The 24,419-nt window shown below is 39.5% G+C and overlaps 1 protein-coding gene across 3 annotated transcripts in view; it reads right to left on the bottom strand.

Moving 5' to 3' along the window:
* Nucleotides 1–4,504: 4,504 nt before the first annotated feature.
* Nucleotides 4,505–24,419, bottom strand: part of LOC143294872 (uncharacterized) — a 28,499-nt gene continuing 8,584 nt past the window's right edge. Inside the window, exons 1-8 of one of the 3 annotated variants that reach the window (XM_076606388.1) lie at nucleotides 21,741–22,810; nucleotides 18,175–18,220; nucleotides 17,600–17,681; nucleotides 10,304–11,164; nucleotides 9,496–9,787; nucleotides 8,904–9,095; nucleotides 8,101–8,494; nucleotides 4,505–7,685 (exon numbers count right to left, since the gene is read on the bottom strand). In XM_076606388.1, the coding sequence (XP_076462503.1) occupies nucleotides 6,659–7,685; nucleotides 8,101–8,494; nucleotides 8,904–9,095; nucleotides 9,496–9,787; nucleotides 10,304–11,068 (2,670 nt within the window). In that variant the 5' untranslated portion in view covers nucleotides 11,069–11,164; nucleotides 17,600–17,681; nucleotides 18,175–18,220; nucleotides 21,741–22,810 and the 3' untranslated portion in view covers nucleotides 4,505–6,658. Of the gene's footprint in view, nucleotides 7,686–8,100; nucleotides 8,495–8,903; nucleotides 9,096–9,495; nucleotides 9,788–10,303; nucleotides 11,165–17,599; nucleotides 17,682–18,174; nucleotides 18,221–21,740; nucleotides 22,811–24,419 lie in introns of those variants that run through there. The other 2 variants (XM_076606390.1, XM_076606391.1) reach the window with 2 other exon arrangements.

The raw sequence follows: 24,419 nt of genomic DNA, 5'->3' as shown, positions 1-24,419 counted from the left end.
CCAGTTACCATCATCAAAATATTGCAAGCGGAAGGCTCTTATACTGAAGAGGTGAATGTTGACAAAGAATACCACAACTCTGACGACGGAAGCTAAAGGTTGGGTCATTCAGACAACCACTGGACATCCGAGGGATCTGTGTAGAGGAGAAGAGAGGACTGGCCGTACTGAGTGAGTTAATCACTTTATAGATAATAAACAAACCAGTGAGAAGCAGAAGTCATTTCTTTGTTCTTTTATGAGTACAAGAGAGAGAGAGAGAGAGAGAGAGACTTTGACGCTTTGACACTTGATGTCATTGGCCATGAGGTCCTTATGACATGGGTGAATGCGTCAACATACTTTCATTGTATAACAAACCATTATGATAAACAATGAAATGATGAAAGCAAATAAGAGAGAGAGAGAGAGAGAGAGAGAGAGAGAGAGAGAGTGTTGAACTTTCATTTTGTCTGGTGTCTGAGAGTGAGTTATCTGTGTGCGTATGTGAGCAATTGAACGAAAATGTATGCATGGATGTGTGTGTTTGCCCTGTCAAACTTTGGTTGCATGTAAAAAGCATGGGGCACACACACACATTCACACACACACACATCGAGCCGTGAGAACATGTACGCTCCCAAACACAAGAAAAAGTTAAAACTTGTTTTGCTTTTTTCCCCCCATAGTGCGCTCAGTGTGCCAGTGTGAATCTCTATTTGATCAAAACTGTTTTCTATACTCTCAGATCTAGATAACATAGAGTGAATGAAAAATAACTAAAAACATTGTTATTGTTACATACTTATGTAATAAACTTTATGATACTGCATGTTTATGTTGTCAGTAGCACTTAGAAATATATAATTAAAATATGATTGTTGTTAACGTGTGACACTGCTTTATGAAAGCCATTTGTATACATTATTTAGGACCCTCCGTGCACATAAATCACTTTCTTCCTTTCTCTTTTCCTCTTCTCTCACAATATGTTTCTCTTTCTTGTTTAGCAACGCAGTGCTGTTTATGTCCATTCATGCGTCCAAGATTCAAAGGTTAATTGTACATAGCTTTTTAATAGTGATAATTTTTCTTCATTCTCTTCAAAGTTAATTCCAAAACAAATGTGTGCAAGTATACTGCAAAAACAGACAAGGGAGGGATGTGCAAGGATTTTCAACAATGAATGTTCGATGAGCTTTCAAACCATGTTTTGCATTGAAAGGATATTTGAGAGAAAAAAAAAAGATTTGGAAACATCAACCTGATGATTTAATCCACAACATGGACACACACACACACAGACAGACACACACACACACACACGTACACACACACAGAGATGCTCGTTTCATTTTTTTTTATGACAATTTCTCCCACTCTTGCAATTAAAATTCACACAACCCTGACTTTGTTACAGTTTGCATTCATTTATTAGGCAAAGGCACAGTTATCTTCTTTTTTTCCCAACCTTGGCCATTTCTCACATGAAATAAATACACAACTGATATGAACAGCAGCTTATCACATACATATGACATCTTCCAATCATTCATTTCAATCTTTAATACCTCAAGCAATGGCACAGTAGTTTTCTAACTATTCAGGTTTTTTAAACTGATTTTTTGTGCAAGTTTTTACATTCTATACAAAGCACAAAAAATAAACATGATAACTGCATCAGTAGATAATCTGGTTTTCAAAAGTGCCATGAAAACGCCAACTGAACTTTCTAAGACTAAAAAATTAATACATGTCGCAATGGATGGAGCAAGATGGTTCAGATGTGGGTACTGTGATGTGGGAGATGAAAATCAAACTTGAAACCACACCAAATCCAGCTTTTAGGCATGTAACACTTGAACTGGTATATCAATGAAAACTAGTTCTAAAAACTACCACATGAAAGAAACAAAAACAAGTTCTGTTATGGAGTTAAAAAAACAAAAACAAAAAATCTGCAAAACTAAGGACATATATTCAGGATGAATGAACTGGTTGTCTTTCTTCATCAAAAGGACATCTGGATACTTCAACTGACATGCCCTTTATGTTTTACTTTATCAGCTTACACGTCTTTCACACCACTATCCCAAGTGCATTTAAATCATGATTAAAATGGCTTCCCTATGGTGGACATATAATAAAAACTGATTAAAATACACCACTCTCAAACTGAAACTGATTAAAATACACCACTCTCAAACTGCTGCTTTTTCCACTTTACAACCAATAGTTATTATGTCTATCGTGTCAGACTGAGATGACATTTGAGGATCTGTGAATAATTTCAAAGAAATGTGAATTACCTGAGGTTCAGACAAAGAGAGAGGCACAGATACATAAACTCTATTATTTTTCTTTTTCTTCCTTTATTTTACCAGTAACTAAACTTTCACAACAAGCTGCTTTTTCTTTTACATTCACATAACAAGAACTTAACAATTAAAGAGATTTCAGCTTAGATTTTAAAAGGTAGAAAAAGGATTAAAAATTTTTATTATTACTTTTGAGTTCATTCTTTTCGTCAGAAAGGGCATGGTATTTAGAGGGGTTATGGCCCCTACATGAACTATTGTCTACTAGTACTACATATGAGAACCAAAAAGACTCTTTAAAGATGAGGATTTTAGAAAATTATTTTACTTTTATTTCCATAAAAAAAAAAAATTAAAAAAAATTAACTGCTGTGCTTTATTAATCACTGACCGAAAAACAACAGCAACAAAAAGCAAACAAAAGACGTCCCCCAAAATCTTTTAACGACTTCAGAAAAACTTCTAACAAAACAATGAGTGACCAACTTGAAGGTCAATATATTTTTTTTTTTAGTCCCCACCTGCCCTCTATAGATAAACGTTAATGTGTTAATTAAATCTTATTTTAGTTTTGCCAAAATGTTTCTAGAATGAAAAAAGAAAAAAGAAACAAAGAAAATGTGTTAATTTGAAATGCAGTAACTGAGACAAGATGTCAATGGCGCAATACAAATACGAATGACAAAGTGACACAATCATTATACACCAGTCGACACTGATCTGAACCACTCAAACATCCAATGTGAGAACAGCATCCTTTTTTTTCTCTCTGTATACCAAGTATTTACCATGTCAGACACTCAAAACAGCATGTTATTTTTCTCCATCAATGCTTAGGCAGTGTTACTCTGATATCCTTCACATATCAGCAATAAACTGAACATGTTGACAGAAGAGATAACATTAAATTTGGTTTCCTCATAATTGGATCAGCCCACTGATGATTAAGTGTTCAACACAAAACATTATTAACCTACACGATTTCAGAGTTTGTGCTTTTTCAAATATATGATGTCTTTTATAACAAAGTAAACAATAATAAGATAAATAAAATGTTCAAATGTTTAGCTGCTCATTCAAAAAAAAAAAAGAAAAAAAAAGCATAATACTAATAGGAAAAAAAGCAAATAATATAAAACTGCTTATTATCAGAACATGGCAATGATGAGGTAGGACGACACTAAATGTTCAAACCTTTTTTTTCTTCTTTTTATATATATATAGGTGTTTATATCATATTTTTGCAAGCAGAAAAATATTTAGCAAACTGTTACGATGGTGTTTGTTGAATAAAAGCAGACTTTATTTCAGCATGTTCCGCCCTCTTAAAAAATGTGGGGGGCTGTGCAGTGGTGTGTAGTGATGGTAAGTACAGGGCTCCCATAGGTTTTCTAGACCCCGCCCCCTACCCACCCACCCCAAATTTCTCTATGTATTTAGAGAACACAGTTTAAAACTTTACTTATCTGAAAGCCTTTTTCATTTCATTATGATTTTTAATTCTTTTTTTCCCCCAACATTTTTTAAGCCCTGGAGAATGCTCTTCCACTGTCCCCCCGACTTTTCAAGGTTTCTACGGACTACCTAACACTGATGATATTAATTAGAATAATTTATGTAGCGTTGAATGATGAATTAGCATACATATAATTTCAGAACCATTGAAGTAATAGTAGTGTTGAGTAGCCATCAGGACTAGCCCTCAACTGACTGTATGCAGTCTGGTGACACTGACAGTGAGCCACACTGCATGTCAGTTACCGACCATTGATGTCCAGCTCCAAGGGTATCAGGTGCAGCAATGTTTCAGTCAAGAATTATGCATCTGGGGGTGACATTTCAACTCAATGACTGAATCAATCCAAGTCTGTGGGTAATGACTTAACACAGGGTTTCTCCTCAAAATTTCTTCGATTTATTCATGTTCATGTTACATTTGGTCACTTTTTTCAGCCACACTGATACTGCCTCAAGATGGTCTGATGGGGGCAACCTGTACCACTGAACCAGATTCAATGGGCTTAAGGAACTGACCACAAGTGGAGCTCTGCTGATTGCACAAAATACAATTATAATTTACATCTAAAAAAACAAAAAAAAACCCAAAAACAACCCCCCCCCCCCCCAAAAAAAAAAAAAAAAAAAAAAAACCCCAAACAAACAAAAACCGCCAATGCTAACAGCTCTGAAAAAAAAAAAAAAAAAAAGCATCACAAAGTAATCAGCATGAGATCAGGTTTGTAGCAGGTAGTCAACCTGACACAATCACAGCTACCACAGCATCCTGAGATTAAAAAAAAAAAAAAAAAAAAAAAAAAAAGCTACAGGCACTGCCTGCATCTAACTTGACATTTTACCCATTTCATCCTAAAACACAACATGCGAAGTTATACTGTATATATGCACATTCCCCACTCACACTGGCAGTGCTCTGGTCAAACCATCGTTCAGTCATACACATCAACAGCAATACATATTCAAAGTGACTTTCATCATCGTCGGATGCAGTACACAGCACCTATTGTAAAATGCAACATAACATTGCAGTCACACCTACACACATATGCTGACGTTATGATATGGGAGAACACATGCAAACCAATGCATTGCAAATGCAACAGAGGCACTCCCTCCAAACACACATACTGAAAAGAGATAAAAAACAAAAAACAAACAACTGAATATGGTCATTTATCAACATGTTCATGCCTATCTGTACAGACTGCGATCATGTAAGTTATGCAAAGTTCATCAATCACAGTACAGATGCACAAATGCCGTTGACAGAATAACACACACAGATTGTGATCAACTTCACTGCAGTTCTGTAGGGTCAACCAAACTCCTCATTACTGCTGACAGTTCAGTTTCATACCAGGGAAGGAAGTGTCAGTGTGCTATTGATAGATATTTACCCAGCTCTTTACGACTTTAGTGCACTGGAATGGTGACAGGGGGCTGTTGTTTATCATTTCCAACTATAAACATCATCTTAGTACTCAACCCATACTCAAGAGAAGAGGTGGAAAATTTAAATTTCAACATTTCATCCCACTCTGTGCTGCCAGTATCTGTTGACTGTCAACAGGCAAATGAGCATGCATCACTTGCAGCAACTATCTGTACCTCTTTCTACAGATGGTGCAAAATGATGCAAACCAGAAACATGTACAAATATAACAGTCCTGCTTTTCTCTCTGAAAATATTGCAATTATTATCACTGGCCAAATCTTTTTCCCACTATTGCACCAAAAATACTGGCGATAAAAATGTTTATCATACAATGTGTTTCTCTGTTGTTGTTTTTTCTTCTTTTGTTTTACCTATGTGTGTCTAAGAGAGAGACAGAGAGAGAAAAAAAAACATCGAACAGAAAACAGAGAAAAATCAGAAATACCTGTGTGAAATATCAGAACAGGGGTAAAAATCTATACAGAAAAAGAGAAGGAAGAGACAGAAAGTGAGATTCTAATATTTACATAAAAAAGATTTCAATATACTCCCAAGAACAATATCACTATCCAGCAATAACACTGCATAACTGTAGTAACCTACTCAACATCCTTTCAAAAAACAACAATAGCAACAAGAAGACAGATCCTTTCTCTATTTACACCATAATGTAGATCTAGTGCATTAATAAAAATAAATAAATAAATAAATAAATAAATAAAAACAGAAAAAAGGCAAGATGTCAAGATCCTGTCAAGAACTTTCTAATGCTTTTGCCTTTTCATTCCCAGTCCACTTAAATTAGTGTTTACCACTGATACTTTGTCCATTTGAAACAACAAGTTTACCACTGATTTCAAACTCCTAGGCCCGCTAAATTTTTTCTTTCATATTAATGGCTACCCATACATGTGCAAACTGTTCACATTCTATCATTCTCTATGAATAGGAAGGGATTCTCTTTATTCAGAGACAATGTATTGCAAAATATTCCTGCTGTTCCCATCCCAACAATGAATTCGGGACTGTAATGCTGACAACAACAAACTTGTCTCAGTATCTATCACACACCAAGGCCTTTCACTTGGACATAGACTGATAGAGGACCAAATCTGCTACAATGCGTACACATCTTTCCAACAATTTCAATTTTAGTGCGGAAAACAAATACAGATATCTAAATGAATCAAAGAGAGCAAAATGATGGGTTCACAGAGAGCCTCATATAGATATGGTGATGAATTTGACTTAACAGGGTTCACTGATTCAACAATGTGGCATTGTAAACTGCCCATTTACCAGCTAAGATTTTTTTCTTCCTTCATTTTCAACAACATATAAACTTGCCCCTTTATCAATGAAACAACAGTCACATCCTAAAACAAACCACTTCCTAGTTCTTTGTCTGTCAAGACAAATCATCAGAACTACAGTAGAACAGGGAAGAGGAAGTGTCATAAGTCTGGAACTGTGAAACAGTATGTCTGTGTGACAAGGCCTCTTCACTCATGTCACTGTCACAGCTTTCGGAGTCACTGTTGTACACATCTGAGCGTCCAGAGCCTTGCGGGGAGGTGCTTAAAGTGCACCGCTTTATACGCTTTATATCATGGAAAATACCCCTGAACGCAAACCTGTCCAGGTCTTCTCTACTTCGACCACGCTTTCTGCTTCGCCGGCTGTTAGCTCTGGATGTGTCAGAGCTGTCTGATGAAAATTCGCTAAACACACACTTGGGACAGCGTTCAGGTTTGTCTGAGCTGCTGGAAGATGAGGAGCTAGCGCTGCACTCACAGTCTGACACCTGTGCACTGCTGGAATCTGAAGAACTGGAGGAGGAGTTCGCATCACACTTGCTATCTGACAGGGAGGAGCTGTCTGCAGAGGTGAGGCTGCACTTGCGGGCAGGACTGGTCATGTGACCTACACCATACAGGTCCGTGCTGTTGTCCGTCAATGACCCTGTATCAGCACTCTGCTTTAAGCCACACAGGTCAGCAACGGAAGAGAGACTGGCGCCATGCTGGTCAGCAGGTGTGGCAAAGGTGTCCGGGACACAGCCAGTGCTGGGAGTGTTGGCGTCTGTTTGGGAGACAACAGGTGCTGTGGCTGTTGTAGTGGCTGTTGGGGAGACAGCAGGTGTTGTGGCTGTTGGGGAGACAACAGGTGCTGTGGCTGTTGTAGTGGCTGTTGGGGAGACAGCATGTGCTGTGGCTGTTGTCTCTGTTGGAGAGACAACAGGTGTTGTGGCTGTTGTAGTGGCTGTTGTCGGTGCTGGACTGGGCCTGGGGTCCTGCAAGTCCAGCACAGGGGGCGGGGTCTTGTGCCTGCTGTTGATGAGGGAGCGCACAGGGCTGGTGGAGCGCTCTCGCCTGGTCTGCTTCCAGGGGGACACTTCGCTGAGGGCCTCGTCGTCCAACTGGTCCTCCTTCAGCCTGTCACACACACACACACACATATATATATTATTGTTTTGTCACAACAGATTTCTCTGAAATTTGGGCTGCTCTCGCCCAAGAAGAGTGCATCAATACACAGTGGGAGTGCCATCCCTTTATTTTTCTTCTTCCTCCTGCAGGTGTATTTGTTTCCCTATCTAAGTAAATTTTTCTACAGAATTTCGCCAGAAACAACCCTTTTTGTTGCTGTGGGTTCTTTTATGTGCAATAAATGCATGATGCGCACAGTACCAAATGATCAGTCAAGACCATTACTCTAGTGGAAGGGACATGGCAAGTGTAGCAGCTTTCAAGTCATATTGCCTTCCTTAGCATGGAACTTAACAGTTTAGTATCACAGACACAAAGAGTGAAAAGATTGGAGACAGGACACACGGCAAATCAAACTCACCGCGTGGCAGCAGAGAGGTACACAGAATTGGCCAGTTTCTTCTTGTCCTCATAGGACCCGAAGCGGCGGTCATGTTTCCACAGGTAGTAGAAGTGCACCACCTCCATCAGCGTGCGCGTCATCACCACCTGCTGGACGAGATAGAAGTTCTTCTTGTGCAGCATGAAGCCGGCCACAAACCTCTGGCACTCCTCCTCCGACCACAGGTCCATGGGGCTGTGGCTCCACAGGCTGCGCTGCCTTAGGCAGCCCAGAGCCCTGTCCCGGTTGTAGCCCTGCTGGTGAAGCACCTCCAGCGCTTCCTCGTCCTCTGCCCTCCGCACCGACCCCGCCAGCCCCATTTTGTCCCGGCCCTGCCGCTTGATGGTGCTCGCTTCTCGCAGATAGGCATGCACTGAAACACGCAACAGGATCACTGGCTTTGTAATAAAGTCATATGACATGCAGTGAATGTTAAAGTGTTCCACCAAGTTGCTCTTATAACAGTCAATTCAGGCCAAAACATACTGGGGAATTTTTTTCTCTCCCATATGTGCTGTTAGCCGCGCGAAATTTGGCCAAGCAGAGCAAACCAATAGGCCTAGTTTGCATCAGTTTGACATGGTATAGTATATGACACCAAAACTGGGGTGCAAATGATAAAGTGAAGATGTGGGGGAAAGCAGGGGCACAAAGAAACTAAAATTTTTACAGTATAACAACTGCATTCAACAGGCTGATTATGCCCCTTTTTCGCACCAGAGGAAAGTACGGTGTGGATGTCGGAGGAGAAAGAGAAAAAAAAAGTGAACAGCAGGACTTACCATCCTTTCCCTCAGCCATGGCAGGGGACCAGATGGTGGTGCCGGTGTTGGGGTGTGGGTCGTTGTCATAGTCCTCAGGACTCATCAGGTCAGGTATAACAGCCTGGTGGGCGTCCCCCACCTGGATCCCCTTGGGTTCCACCCCCAGGCTGTCCGGGGACCCCACCTGCTTCTCCACTGCAGGGGCCACAACTGAAACACCAACTCTGAACTGCAGAACAGATGTTAAAACAACTCCTCTTCTAAACACCTGCTCACAAACTACACACAAACATTAAACTGAAATACTATAATGGATTAAAAAATCAGCACAAACAAAAAGCAAAAAAACCACACCCACAACGTTCTCAAACTATACACAAACACCAAACTGAAATATTAGAATGGGTAAAAAAAAAAAATATATATATATATATAAAAAAATTTCTACAAGTCCCACCATCACAGTTCAGTGGTCTGTCATTATTCAGAGACAGAGAGGGAGGGTGAAAGAGAGAGGGAAGAAGTAGAGAAAAATCATTTCTTATTTCACTGACGTAAACAAAGACCTGTCTTCAACACAGTTGGGTCCCAGATCTTGTGCTCTGCTCACCTGACAGACCACTGCTGCTAGCGTTGTCCACCAGGCTGTGATGCATGGGGTCGTAGAAGTCACCAGCACCACCGCTGTAATGAGGGACAAGGGCAGGCGAGCAGGAGGGGATGTAATGTGTGGCAGATGTGTGGAGGGAGGGGGTGATGGTGCTGTCCATCATGTGGACCAGGAGGGAGGGGGAGGGCAGGTCCCTGGAGTTCTGGTCCTCAATGTGGGGCATCAACAAGTCGTCCTCAATGTCCTCCTTGCTTGCTGTGAAATCCACAAAGCTCAGCAGACCCTCATCCATCTGCACACACACATAAACACACACAGTTCATTGCATTATTCAACCATCACTACTACCTGCAAACACACATAAACACACACAGTTTGCTGCTTTATTCATCCATCACTCCACCCTTCCTTGTTCCTGTAGTGCTTGGACCATGACAAACTCAACACCAGTGACACTTTCACTGTAATTCAATCATGAACAAGCACCTGAAATAGTGCTGGAAAAAAATAGCGCACTGTTCAAAACAAAGACCTGGTAATGACACAAATCAATCACTGAAATAGCCCAACAAATCACACACTCAACATAGCTAATCTGAACGCAACAGTTTCAAGTGAAGTCACTATGATTATGAAGCAGCTTTATGGCTTGTGAGAAACAGCCAGTGTTACAGCCTGGGTTAAGAAAAAGATATTAGATCATTTGAAGAGTAAAGTATAATTCATTTTCATAATCAAGATGACTCATTCTGTTTGCACACATGGTACAAAACTAGCTGACCAATATCACATGACACCAACAACCTACCTGTGGCAAGTGCAAGGATGGTGACAACTGGTCGGCTGGCATGAAGGAAACAACATCATCAGTCTCACCGCTGGCTTGCTCCACTTGGTGCTGAAGTTCTGCAATAAAGGATGGCTCAAACAGAGTGTCCACCAAGGACAACAAGTGCGCCTCAGACTGGGGAGACTGCAAAGTTCTGTCTGTATCAAACTGCTGCCGGGACGTCTCCATGACAGAGTCAACCTCATCAGCCTGCCTGCTGTTGGTTTCGCTTTGCTCAAAGTCACTGTCCATGTGCACGTTTATTTTGCTGCCGAGCATATCTGTTGTGCTCCCGTCACTATCACTGTGGGGGTCCACCTTGCTCCTTTCATAATCGCTGTGAGAGTCTGCCTTGCTGCTACCATTATTACTGTGCAGGTCCATTTTACTGGTGTCACTAGCACTGTGCGAGTCCAGGCCGCTGTCACAACTGCTACAGGACACCTTAATGCTGTCTTTTTGCAAGTCCTTCTTGCTGCCATCATTATCACTGTGCAAGTGCATCTTGCTGCCATCATTATCACTGTGCACGTCCATCTTGCTGCTATCATTATCACAGCGTAGATCCATTTTGCTGCTATCAATGTCACTATGTATGGTCAACATGTTAGTGAAGGTATCAGCAATGCTTGCACTCCTGTGACAGCCGACACGGCTCTGTTCGCCGTGAAGGTTCATACAAGTTGTCTTCTTCACTGCAATGCTGCTCTTCAGGGATCTTTTTGACACTGAAATTGGTGACATGAAGATTCTTGCTGTCACTCCAACTGCGCAGACACAGGTTTTCTAATGACTTCATGGAGCAGATGATGAGCGAGATGAGGATCAAAAGGTCAACACCTGAAACACAACAAAATAGAATCATAAGATTTTTCGTTAAGCAGAAATATTCTGATTTCTTAAAATAAACTTTCTCTGGAAAAGGGGCTTTGGGAGAGGAGGCAATGAAAATTGGCTGTTAACTTTATTAACAGTTCGCTCAGGTTATCAAAAAAGCAATGGTTGACCTCATTATCAAACGCCGTGGTAATGTGGTTAACATCACAGACTGACAACTGAAACTGAAAGCAAGCAGGGTCATACACAGACTTTTAGCCCATAGCAACTTCCTACGTTGAGCTATGTCTGTCTGCTATGGGCCAGAATAGGAAGACTGAGACCAAACAGATGAGAGCCATCTTCTACATAAGATGCATCATTCAGTGCTTCTGAAATTTCCTGACCAACATTGCAGATGTATTAATCTCTTGGGCCTTGATGGGATCATATGATAGGAAACACGAAGCACAGCCATGTCACAAACCAAAATGGATCTCCACAACGTCGTCATTATGCTCATGAGACATCTTTGTACATCACTAAATAGACTGAAAATTTGTCCCAAACTTGGGTCTTTCACGACCTGTTCTATTTTGATTTCCCCTCCACTTCCAATATTGTGAGAATTCCAGTCAAGCCTGGTGCCAGAGGGTCCTTCGGGATGTGACAGCAGCCTTCACTCCTGCGGAGGTGCTTACTCTGGCTCAGCAATCACTATAGTCAGCAGGTAGCTTTGTGGGTCCATGACGAAAAATCACAACAGGAGCTACTAGACATCACTAAAGGGATTGGACTGAGCAGCAGTTCAGGATCCCATCTGGTGTGTGGCCTTATGGCAAGTCTGGCTGTGGCTCTTCACGGGGTGTGGGTGTGGGTGTGGGATCAGGATGAGCAGCACTGGGGTAAAAAAAAAAAAAAAAAAAAAAAGGGGAGGACAATCTAAATCAATATTATATACATTAGCTAAAGTGCATTAAAAACCCTAACCCAAAAATTGTTCAATAACTGTTGCAATATAAATCATCTCTCAATTTAAAATTTTTTTTTTATTTAATGTTATGGCCACAGATCCGGTCTTGATAGCTGGAAGTAGAACAGGAGAGAAGGCAGTGTAAGTGCGTATGAACATACACGTTTTGGTCTCTATTTGTCATTGCTTTATAGTTTTGTAATACTGTGTGGGCTGGATTTGTTCATATTTCTGTATTCAACCGACCCTGACCTGAAATACAGAATCTGAAACGTGCATCACAATTTTCTTTGAGGTTCTTTAACATGCATGTATGACCTTGTGCATACAGGGTATACACATGAAGGGGGTTCAGACACATGCAGGTCATCACATTTGTTGACCTAAGATAGGAAAGTATATTGTGTACATGTATATGAATGGACTGTGTCAGTAGCATGCATTTGTGAGTGCATGGTCACTGTGGAACCAACACTTGTTGCAATATTAATCAGCTTTTGGTCACTGTGGAACTAATACTTGTTGCAATATTAATCCGGCTCAGGACTTTGTTGTTTTCCCATCTTTTAACCTTCTCACCAGCATCCACACACCCACGGAGAACCCACACATCCAAGAAGTGAGAACCTGCTCTCCTCTCACATTCCCACTAACACCCCCCCCCCCCCCCCCCTCCTCATCCCCCTTCCACTCCCCTCCCCCGCTTCAAGCTGTGCGTTTGTGTGCATTGTTATTGTGAAACCAAAATGTGTTGCAATATTAATCAGCTTCTGGATTTTGTTATTTTCCCATCTTTTTACCTTCTCACCAACATTAACACAGTCACACCCACAAAGTGAGAACCCACTCTTTTCTTTCATTCCCACCCACCCTCTCCCCTTGAAACAGTTGGTATTTGTTCTATCTTGTTTCAATTCTGCGTCCAGTCACAGATTTCCTTTTCCACCACATCCTGCTAACAATCATGTTGTGACCCGAGAGGCATATCAAATAACGAGTGTGCATGCGTGCGTGCGTGCGTGCATACATGTGTTTCCCCACCAGTACTGTTCTAGTCAGACCCCTGCCCGAGTCTGCACTAGTGGGTCACGGTTAAGTATGTGTAGTTGAATAATGTTGATTCTGATTATGCTGATATTAGTGATCAGGATTACACTCCAGTACTGTAGATCAACAGTATGGGGAGTGGTTGTGTTAACATGTGCATAGAAAAAACCACAGTATTTTACTCTGAAACCTTCATTTTTGGATTTCATGTACTTCATAATCATATGAAATCCAAATGAAGGCTTCAAGCCAAATGATAAAAAATAGCTTAAGTTCAAGTATAATATACACTGTATGTGCGTGTGCATAATCTGACAGTATTGGTGGGTGCAATGGTGGGTGAACTGGTGTAGAGGGTTGAGTTTTTGTGCATACATTACTGATAATCATAGTGAAGGAGAACATTATAACTCATTCACTGCACTTGGTTTTCATGTCCTAGACATTTGTAAATACTTAGGTATCGTTTCCACTCGTTAAATACAGACTTCAATTTTCATTCTTTTTTTCTTTTCAAAATATTTTTTTCATCCTAAAAATCTGGGATTTCTTTCCATGTTTGTGAGTTAAATCATCCAGCTGACACTGAATTCTCAAAATATTTCATTACTTCATTCCAAAAATATTGGTACCTTCTCAGGTTTGTGAGTTACATCATCTTGTCAACATTGACCGTATGATGAATGATATTCATTTTCCTTCAATATAATCTATATTTTTATGCATTTTCAAACATTATTTGATGTTGCCAAGGCTGGTGATTTTTCAACAAAAATCACTAATACTGAAATTGTCCCAGGAGTCAAAGGGTTAAACCAACAAGTGCACAGACACATTTCCATACTTGTAAAATTGACGAGGCCACTGTGCAAACAGTTTTCTGCATCTTAAATATTTTTTTCTTGATCAAGACAAAATTTCTAGTTCTTCTCTCCTTGGACCTTTCAACTGCCTTTGATAAAATTGATCACAGTCTTTTGTGTCTGGAATACAATTCTGGAATTAGGAGAACTGCTCTTGAATGGTTTTGCTCTATCTTTCCAAAAGAAAAACTATTCTTGTAGATGGAAACAAATCTTAAACCAATCATCTAAAACACCTTTGGATTTTGGCATACATCAGGGTCTACACTGGGATCAGTTCTCTTCATAATGTATACAATTCTTCCAAAAAATCTCAATGACACACACCCTGTCATAACGTTTGCAGAAGGATCTCAGCTTTACCAACTCAACCCTGGGGAGTTTATAGCATCAGCAGGCTTAATAAAACAGAAAATATACTGTTTTTCCTCCACCTATTTTTAATTACATGTGAACACATCCAGAAATACTTAAGTTAGTCTCTTCCTTATGTTGAACGAGATTTTCAAACTGGATCATCTCGTTTTTAGATCATGAACATGACCTTGGTTTTCACTTTGATCTGTGCATGAACATGGAGCTCCTGGATCCTTGGGTCCAATGCTCAAACTTAAACCATCACCTTTCCAGTCAATCTGAGAGCGAGCGAGCGAGCGAGAGAGAGAGAGAGAATATGAAAATTTTCTTTCATTAAGAGATTTAATGAGCAAGCACAATGTGTTTGTTTATATCCGGCCCTCTGGGCAAGAAAATTAATGATGAAGAGAGAGAGAGAGAGAAAAAAAAAGAGAATCAAATACACAACAGCAACATCAAAATTACTTAAGCACGTACAAACATAGCTACAGATTGTTATGTACAATATAATAACACTATAAATAACAACAGAGGCAATAGAGACGAGGTGTGGTGGACAGCAGAAAGAGGAAGAGACAAGGGAAAGAGTAAAGAAAGTGAGGGAGGCTGACTGAATAGACTGGTATAGTGAGAGATTGACAGTCAGAGGAGGCAGACACTGACCGACAGGAAAGGAGAGGCGTCAACATACTGATTATCAATACATGTCTGCTGTTAATAATGGGTAAGTGTTGCATAACCACATGTTTTTCAATAAATGTGCACAATATATATGTTTTTAAAACCATTATACACCTAACCCGCCCAGTATCGGCTTGCAGTGTAACACCCAAACCTACCCGGTACCGCCGCCTAAACACATGCTTACTATGGACGCAGCCATTGTTGTTTACATAAAAGAGACTCTCACGAAATTCACAGCCTCATTTCTGGCACTTCCTCCAATGCATTTTGCACTTTTCTGAGTCTGATTTGCTTGAATTTTGACAAAGTTGTGAATTTTTAAAGTTGCAAGACGAGTTTGATGATTGCAGAGAGCTTTAGCATAATCTGAGCGCCGATTCTGAAGATGACTTTGAACTGTTTTAATGATTTTTGCATGAGAATCTTGTAAAAATCGATTGAACTGAGTGACCAAGGTATCGACTGACTGAATTTTGCCAACAATGAGAGGGAAGTAGGTCACGTGAATGTGAATCGATTGCCGGACCTCCAAAATCATGAATCGAACGCCGGACCTCCAAAATCGATACTGTCAGTGAGTTAGTCTTGATTTCATTGATATTTATTGGCGTTCTGCATGATCATCCTGATTATGCTAGTTCAATGGAATATACTACTGATTTGGCTAAGTTTTGCCAAAGTTTTGAAGTTTCAAAGTTTCAAGATGAGTTTGATGTCTGTCGATTATAATGACATAATCCGAACTACTATTCTGAAGATGATTTCTGTGTGAGAATTTTGTAAAAGTCGACCGTACTGAGTGACCTAGACATCAACTAAGTTTTACCGATAGTGTAGTTGGTACTTGAGTGTGAATAGATCACCAGACCTCCGAAATCGTGAATCAATCACCATACTTCCGAAATCATAAATCGATCGCCAGACCATCGGAATCGATACTGTCAGTCGTTAATTGCATTGATACTTATTGGCATTCTGCACGATCTTCCTGATTTTGCTAGTTAAATAGATTATATTTTTCTTTTCATTATGGAGAAATTACATGCGAGGTAGGTTTGTTGTTTGTTTTTGTTTGTTTGCTGTTGTTTTTCTCCCGACCATCACAGGAAAACACACCATCCCTCAAAATGAAAAGAACATAAAAATCAGCATGTTCATTGTTGGGATTCAAGTTGAGTAAGAAAAAGAATAAAAATAAGATGTGTTAGAAATCACTGCAGACCAGATAAACTTATTTCAAAGAAAATCATACTGTAATTAAAAGAATTTTTTTCCAAGTTGACCATCAGCTTGGACACATTTATTTTTTGTGTGTATAAAAACAAAGCAACATGAGCCTGGAAACAAAAAAATCTTTTGCAACTTTATGTGTAGATTGCAGGAAAAATAAGCATGTGCAACAAAAGAAGGTAATTATATTTTTAATCAATGTTTATAATTACCAACTATGGAAAATCGCAAGATTTATTCACCTTGGCATGGGATTTCAGGGGTGATTAGTGCTGAGCATCCGGGGGGTAAGAGGGTAAGACAGGGATGCTTTTGACAGTGTTTACATCGAGACAGGATAATATTTCATTCCATAAACAAGAGAGAGAGAGAGACACAGACAACCAGAGAGACAGACACACACAAAGACTGAGAGACTCGGACGAGGGGAAGTTCACAATTAGAGGCATGAGAAAGCACACACAAGTAGGTGGTACAAAATCAATTCCCTGATGGAGTGATACTTTGAAAGTTTACAACTCATAGTCACACCAGGGGTCTGGATGAAGAGAAGACAAAGACAGTTGGAGGGAAAGAGCTGATTCAGAAAGAGAGAGATGGTCGATTGACAGAGACAGTGGAAGAGGGATGGAGTGATGGAAAGGAAACAAACCAAACATTAAAAAAGGAAATAGATTTTAATACAAGTAATGAAGTAGGTGTATGTTTGCAATATTCAATACAAACAAAACCACTGCAATAATAAGAAACCTTTTCTTTAAATTGAAAAAAAACAAACAACAAAACAACAAAAACCAACAACCAACATACTTACCTTCACTGACACTATTTACATGCATTTAAGTTGTTTAAGTGCTCATTGTGCAGACGCAACGGATATGTAGGTACCCCAACCCCCCTCCAAAACCCCCAAGCATGTGATTTGCGGCAGCAACATCCGAAACGGTAATCAATTTTTTCCTTCTTCTGTAACAAACGGCTATTCCGGAATGGAAGGCATGTTTCTCGACAGTTACAATCACAAAATGACAAAACACTAATAACTCATCAACCAGCATGGTCAGTCATACATGTTCCTGGGCTGCAACTGCTGTACTCATTCCTTCTTAGACAGCTGTACTCTATTTTTCAAAATGAGTCCATACTGAACATGTTCATCTTTTCACAACCCATTAGAATCTGCCAGAGAAAAATGCATAACAGAATCAACCCACGAAAATACACACGCACGGAACTAAGGCATAAGAGGGTCTGCACAACTGTCAAGCTAAATAGATTCTGGAAAAATCACCACCCTCAACCCACCAGGTACTGCTGAGATTTGAACCATGGAGCTCCCGGATCCTCAACGCTCAAAGTCAAACCATCACGCTCGCCAGTCAGTCATCTGAGAAAGAGAGAGACAGAGAGAAAGAAACAGAGTAAGAGTGAGGAGGGGAAAGTTCACAATTAGAGGACACAAGAGAAAGCACAGGAACACATGATTAAGTGGTACAGAATCAACACATGCACTGGCAGTCATTTCAAGCCCCATGATAGCAGTAGTGTATCACGGTGCATTCATCTTAATACTTTAATCACAAAAGAGGGAGTGAGTAAAATACAGGAAAAATGAAGCGGAAAACCAGAACTATGCAATTACCAAACCCTTTTAGAAACACCATCTCTCACACTGGCAAGTGGCTAAGCTCAATGTGACTTTACCCAAACAAGCCATGTCCACATGTTGTAACCTTCCAAACACTGCCATAATGTTCATTCCAACTCTACAAAAACATTGACGTCTTCATGTCCTTTCAACATTCTTTCACCTCAAATTGATATAAAAACAACAAACCATTGTATACACACACACTCAACATAAAAGTGAAAGAACTCACCAGTTTAGAGATTACCACCAGAGTCACTAAGAATGGATAGAATGACCTGCAGGACACACACATGCATGCGTCACACACTCATCACACTCTTTTACGACCCCAACACACAAGATGCTTCCTACATGCATGTCTGCTAGTATGTTGTAAGCAGAAATAAATAATTAGATGTGTCAAGATCCTGGAAACAGATTATGAAGTTGTTGCAGAACAAGCATGGTGTCACAACATGTCAACCCATCTTCAATCACACAGCACTCCTAATTAAAATAATAATATAAATTTTAAAATAGCGCCTATTATTATATTATGAATGGGATGCCATTCTTCATAAGAACACTGAGTATTCCTTACACAGATACAATTCTTGCTCAACAATGTTAAATCAGATGAAATAGTGAAAATTGTCATGCTGCTGAGTACCATCATGTCATCATCATAGTTCATACACATTTGTTTGTTTATTTTTTTCTCAAGGCCTGACTAAGTGCGTTGGGTTATGCTGCTGGTCAGGCATCTGCTTGGCTGATGTGGTGTAGCGTATATGGCTTTGACTGAATGCAGTGACGCCTCCTTGAGCTACTGATACTCATACACAAATAAATATTTTATCAGACCCAACACGGTACCCACCCTCTGGATTTTATTTATGAGATGTTACCTTGGGGAACTCTTGACTCATCATTCCATTAAAATTGGCATTGTTACTCACTACTTACTGTTAAAGTTTTCTGGAGATTTTTATTATTATTTTTTTTTATGTTATCCAATTACTGTCTTCGATGAATCAAACCAGACCAAGACTTCATTACCCCCCCCCCCCCCCCCCCCCCAAGGAAAAATCATGCTGTGAAAACAGCTGCCCATTTTTAGCCCATGAACATTTTTCAGTTGCTTTACACTACCGCAGTCTTGGCTGTTCTCTTCGAACAGTGACTGAGTGATTTATACAGAAAGCAAAAGTGATCTCAAATGACAGCAGCCATGGAATCTTCCACCTGGAAGATGGTACAGGACTCAAATTTAACTCTTAGAACTCATAGCAGTTTTATTACTGTGTCAGTTCAATTACTGAACTAATAATTTTACCCCCTTATGACGTAATGTGTACTGAACAGGCAGGCCAAATCCAAATTTTTGTGAGTGTGCTTGTGTGGGAGGGGTGTTTGTGTGTGGATCCATGGGTGTGTGTGTGTGTGTGTGTGTGCCTGCATGTGTGTGTGAATTGGAGGAAGAGAGAGGGAGTGTGGGTGGTTGGGAGAGAGATATTCAGGTTATTTATTCATTAATAGGCCTAGGCCCCTTATGAACGGGTAAGTGAACAACATGAATAATATCAAACAAAATGAAAATATCTAACCAACCATATATAAGTACACATATTACAAACACTGCAATGAAGTACAGCATCTTAAGATGTTATGATATCCCAAAATTTAAACGCCTGGTGTAAAAACAGTGCCAGCTTCCATATATCAGCATGTCTCCTGGATGACAATAATAAACTCAGTTTGAATAGACATGGCTGTCGATAGTACTTAGGTGGTATACATTTTTCTCTATTTCTACAAAGAACTGGACAATGGAAAAAAAAAAAGCACCTCGTCTTCTTTACACAGTGGATAAATTAAATCATTGTCAGTAAAGTCTCTGTATCTGTAGTAATGTGAAGCTAAATCTGACATGCCTACCTAAATCTTGTTACATACTTCAAATACATGTCCATGTTACATACCAAGTACTGTTTAACATCATGTGTATGTCCAAAAGTTCTATAAAACTAAATCTTTCACAATTTAGAATATGGTAATTCCAGTCCTGCCATCTACAATCAATCAAGCATTGCCGGAAAAGTCTTACAAATTGATTCATACTACCAACACCTTGATTCAACCGTAGATCACCAAAACCATATCTAAAGAAACAAATATGTACATCTGTTACCCAATTTATCTTTCCCCTAATATCTAACTCATACAACATTTTGTAAGCTCTGTAAGATTCTATAATCTGATTATAACAACTTAAGCCAATGATGTCTACACTGTATAGCTGAATTTATATATATATATATATCGGATGTCTATTTGTTTCGCCATAAACAAGAGAGAGAGAGAGAGAGAGAGAGAGAGAGAGAGAGAGAGAGAGATTTAATTTGAATCCGAGTTAAGATGCTTCATCTTACTACAAAATAAAGAAGCTAATTTCACTGATGTATTTATGACTTTGACTGAAGTTTCTATGTATGTAACTGATTGATGCTCCTATGTCTTGTTTGAAATTTGTGTGCTTTACATCTTGAATTCACCACCATACTTGTTTGATACTTTATGCATGTGTGTATACAAAAGAGTGCATGGGTGCGGGCAGGTGTGTGTATGCACATGTATGTTTTAAATTGTGGAAAGTTGATATTTTTTTTATTGTACTTGTTTTGCCATGACTGTTGAGTGTCATTTTGTTTCATATCTTGCTACTGTTTGCCAAATTTTACCATTTCGCTTGTAATCTGTATCACAGAATGACAGATTATGTGGCACTTAAGAGATGATAGTCTTTTTGAACATGTCAGTCTGTTCACATAATATGTGTGTGCATGGGTGTATATTTAGAGTTTAAAGTCAGAAGGAAAGGTAGTTTAAAAAATATGACAGCACACGGCAAGGAAAAAGAAATCAAGAAGCTGAACAGCAAACAGATTCTGACACATTCACACTAAAGCATGTTGTCAATTTCAACAGTGTGTAGTGCTTGATCTCATTCATCAGTCCCAAACTAAACCACCATTTCCACTGCAGTATAAAGTAGCTTTGTTAAAATTGATCTAACAGTGATGGTTGTTTTTTTTTGTTTTTTCATCTGCACCGTTTCAGTGGCATTAATCCCACGCCGCTCATTTAGATTCCTCCATACACGGCCACACCCGGGTTCGTCCATCACAGTTCCAGTGTCAGCAGTGTGTAGGGAACCATCGATGTTAGGTCGCTAGGAGGCCACACACTAGAGGAGACCCTGCACTGCTGCTGAGTCACTTTGGTGGAGTTCAGTGGTGCCTGTTCTGATTTAACGTACTTAGGACACCACCTACTAAGCCCCCTACTAACGACAATAATGGCTTAGTCGTGGAGCCAGACTGAGTGAGCGTCCCCCCCAGAGTGGAGACCGCCACCACGTCCCTCAAACAACAGCCCCCCATGAATCTGCCGACACTGAAGACATTGACAGGACTCACCCCAAGCACGGAAGTGGAGGGGCTAACAGTGATGTTTAACCTTGGTCAAATATGCACTGGAACTGTAATCAATTAATATGTGAATAAACGTCAAAACGTTGGATATCGTCCTTCCAGAATGAGTAAAATACACATTTATATCAAAAAGCTCCCCAACTTCCACAGAAATATTAAGTGACCACAGCTCCATTGCCCAGATATTTTCTGTAGCTGCTACAAATTGTAGTGGTTGGCAGGTCCCTCTGCCAAGCCAAAAAAACTGCGGTTATAACAACTTCCGTCATTCACTGTCAATAAATTGTCATTATTCATGTCACTACGACGACGATGAAGTTACCTGCGTTGGTAGACTGAACTGTCCATGTCTGCCATCAGTTGCAGTCTTTACATGGTAAATGGTCGGAGCTCTTTTGTCAAGAGCCATTATAATGGATCTTGCTTCATCTGTCAAAGAACAGTCCAGATGCCTCTCTCCAAGGATGTCTGTAAGCTGTGATGCTGGGTTAATCTTTCCAACCTGGAACAACGGATCTGTGCGAAAAGCTAACGGCAAATCTGCTCACTTTTAGTACTACCAGAACTGTGGCATGTGGAATGAAGTGACAGAAACAATAACACTGTGAAAGAGTGCAGTGTCATGACATGAAGAGTAACTGCTTAAGTGAGATAATTGTCTATAACGATACTGACATAAAGGATTGTTTTTCTCTATTTGTGCCCCACCATCTGCACCTTTTACAGTCGTATTACTCACATACTTCTCATTCGGATTTCACATATTCAACTCTGGGTTAGTGCTGGCCGCAGGCCGATTAAACTTCATCTCCACTTGGAAACAAACCTGTGTCCTCCAAGTCCAAGCCGCCACTCCGTGGCACTAACCACTCCACCACAGAGATTGGTGACACCAATTTGTTCTAGTAGAATGCCCAAAAAAGGTTTTGTTATGCTTTTTTTTTTCATTCCCGAATTTGAAAGACTATAGTATAAGGAAAGACATGCATGAGACCCATCTAATACAAAATGTTCTGATACAAAATGTCTGTGGTTCAAACTCACAACCTGAAATATCTGAATGTAAGCTCAATGCTCTACAAACTGAGCTAAACAGGCACCTAGTTTATAATACATTCAAGCAACACTGGAAACAAACCAGTCTGAATCGCCTGATTGGTGTACAGTGAAACATTCCATCTGAAATCAGCAGACTGGTAACAGGCCTATTAATGGCACAGCAATGAATATGTCATTTGTCATACCATTTATCCCAAAGCAGCTGACATTCCATATGCCACAACTTCCAATAAAATTGATTGCATTAAGTATCTTTCTCAGAAACATCACATTTTGTTCTGGCCTTATCACACTCACAGCAGCTCAAATTTCACAATACCAATTTGTTTTGGACTGGCGATTTTTTTTGTTTGTTTTTTGTTAATCTAACTACAAAATGTGGCTGAAGATTTATATATATATATATATATATATATATATTTTTTTTTTTTTTTTTTTTTTTAAGTATTAGTGATATGCCTGTAATAGTTTTTAACATCTTTTTTCTTCAACGACACAACTATCAAATCCAGTAGAAGACCTTCCTCTACTTCAAAATGTACAAAGTCTTCCTGGAAAAAATGCATGACAGAAAAGGATGAGATCACATCAAGACACAATGACAGAAACAGAATGACCACATACACAAAAGAGAAACATACAGCTAGTAATAGATCAGAGGAAATTGAAGTAGTACGAGATGGTGGGGCATACTTTATTTCATTCACAGCCACTGGTTAATGTCTCTGAAAAGACTGTTACTTTCATTTCATCAAAAAATCCTTCCAAACACAGGCAGTCTAATTTTCATAGTCATAATGCTGTTTCAGTCCATTTTCCCCTTCGATAATGAAAGATACACTAACTTATTTACCACTTCAGGCTTGCAAATCAAGAATGTAAAGTCTTCTTGAGAGGTACGATAAACACCTAAACCTTACAAAAAAAAAAAAAAAAAAAAATCCTATTTGTGAATGGCCCTGCTTCAGCCTCTTTTGCCTGCTAACCCGAGCCTGCCAACAACAGTTTAAGAAAACCACTAGTTGGAGAAAAACACCCCAACCCCCTTCACTTCCCACCTGAATGGAGCCCAGTCACCACCATATTTTGCATATTTAACTCATTCAACCCTGCGCCTGCCCAAAAGGCCAGCACCACTGATTGCCATTCTCTGCCTAAGCCTGCCTTGCAGGAGGGCGAAGAATTTTTTTTTTTTTTTATTATTTTTTATTTTTTTACTTAAATTGGCTCATCATACATTAAACTGCTAGGTATGGGAAGTAACTAGAACTTTACTTCATTCTTCACTGGCACTCCAAAAACTGAATGATTAGTGTGTTCTTTATCCGGTTTTCCACATTAATATGGTAAATGTCAAAGGCTTACTCAAGTTACTGTGCTTCATGAAATTATGATGGAATCTTGCAGTGAACTGGACTGAGATAATGAAAAAGAAAAAAAAAAAAGAAAAAAAGACTGAAAGTTAATGAAAAAAGGATATTTAAGTTTTGCTGTGTTATAAGTTGAATGCTTCAGTGGGTTTTTAGTCAACATCTTGCAAAACAGCAATAATTATTAGCATGACACTGGCATCAAACACCCCTGACGCAACCAGGTTCAAGCTGCTGACTTGTGCTCTCAACAACAGCAAAATCTGGGCTGACAGTTTCTACAAAGTACAATGTCATCTTTGTCACTATCACCAGCCACTAGGTTCACTTTCTTGGGGTGCAGCAATTAGAATCCCTGATAACACAGAACTTTCATGCAGATGAATCTTGTTTGAACAAAGGTTGCTTTTGAGACTTTTAATGTGTGTTTTTTTTAAAAGACATTTTAACATTGAAATTTGACCAAATTGTAAACGAAAAACAGTTACTTACTGGAACAATTCTAGCAAGAGAAATTATTGCTACCAAACATGTGTACACTTACACTGTTACAGCAAATAAGCTTTGTACCT

This window comes from Babylonia areolata, chromosome 20 (genome assembly GCF_041734735.1).
Source record: "Babylonia areolata isolate BAREFJ2019XMU chromosome 20, ASM4173473v1, whole genome shotgun sequence".
Classification (NCBI taxonomy): Eukaryota; Metazoa; Mollusca; class Gastropoda; order Neogastropoda; family Buccinidae; genus Babylonia; species Babylonia areolata.
The sequence above is the reverse complement of the archived record's forward strand: the minus strand, read 5'-3'. Positions and strand labels throughout refer to the sequence as shown.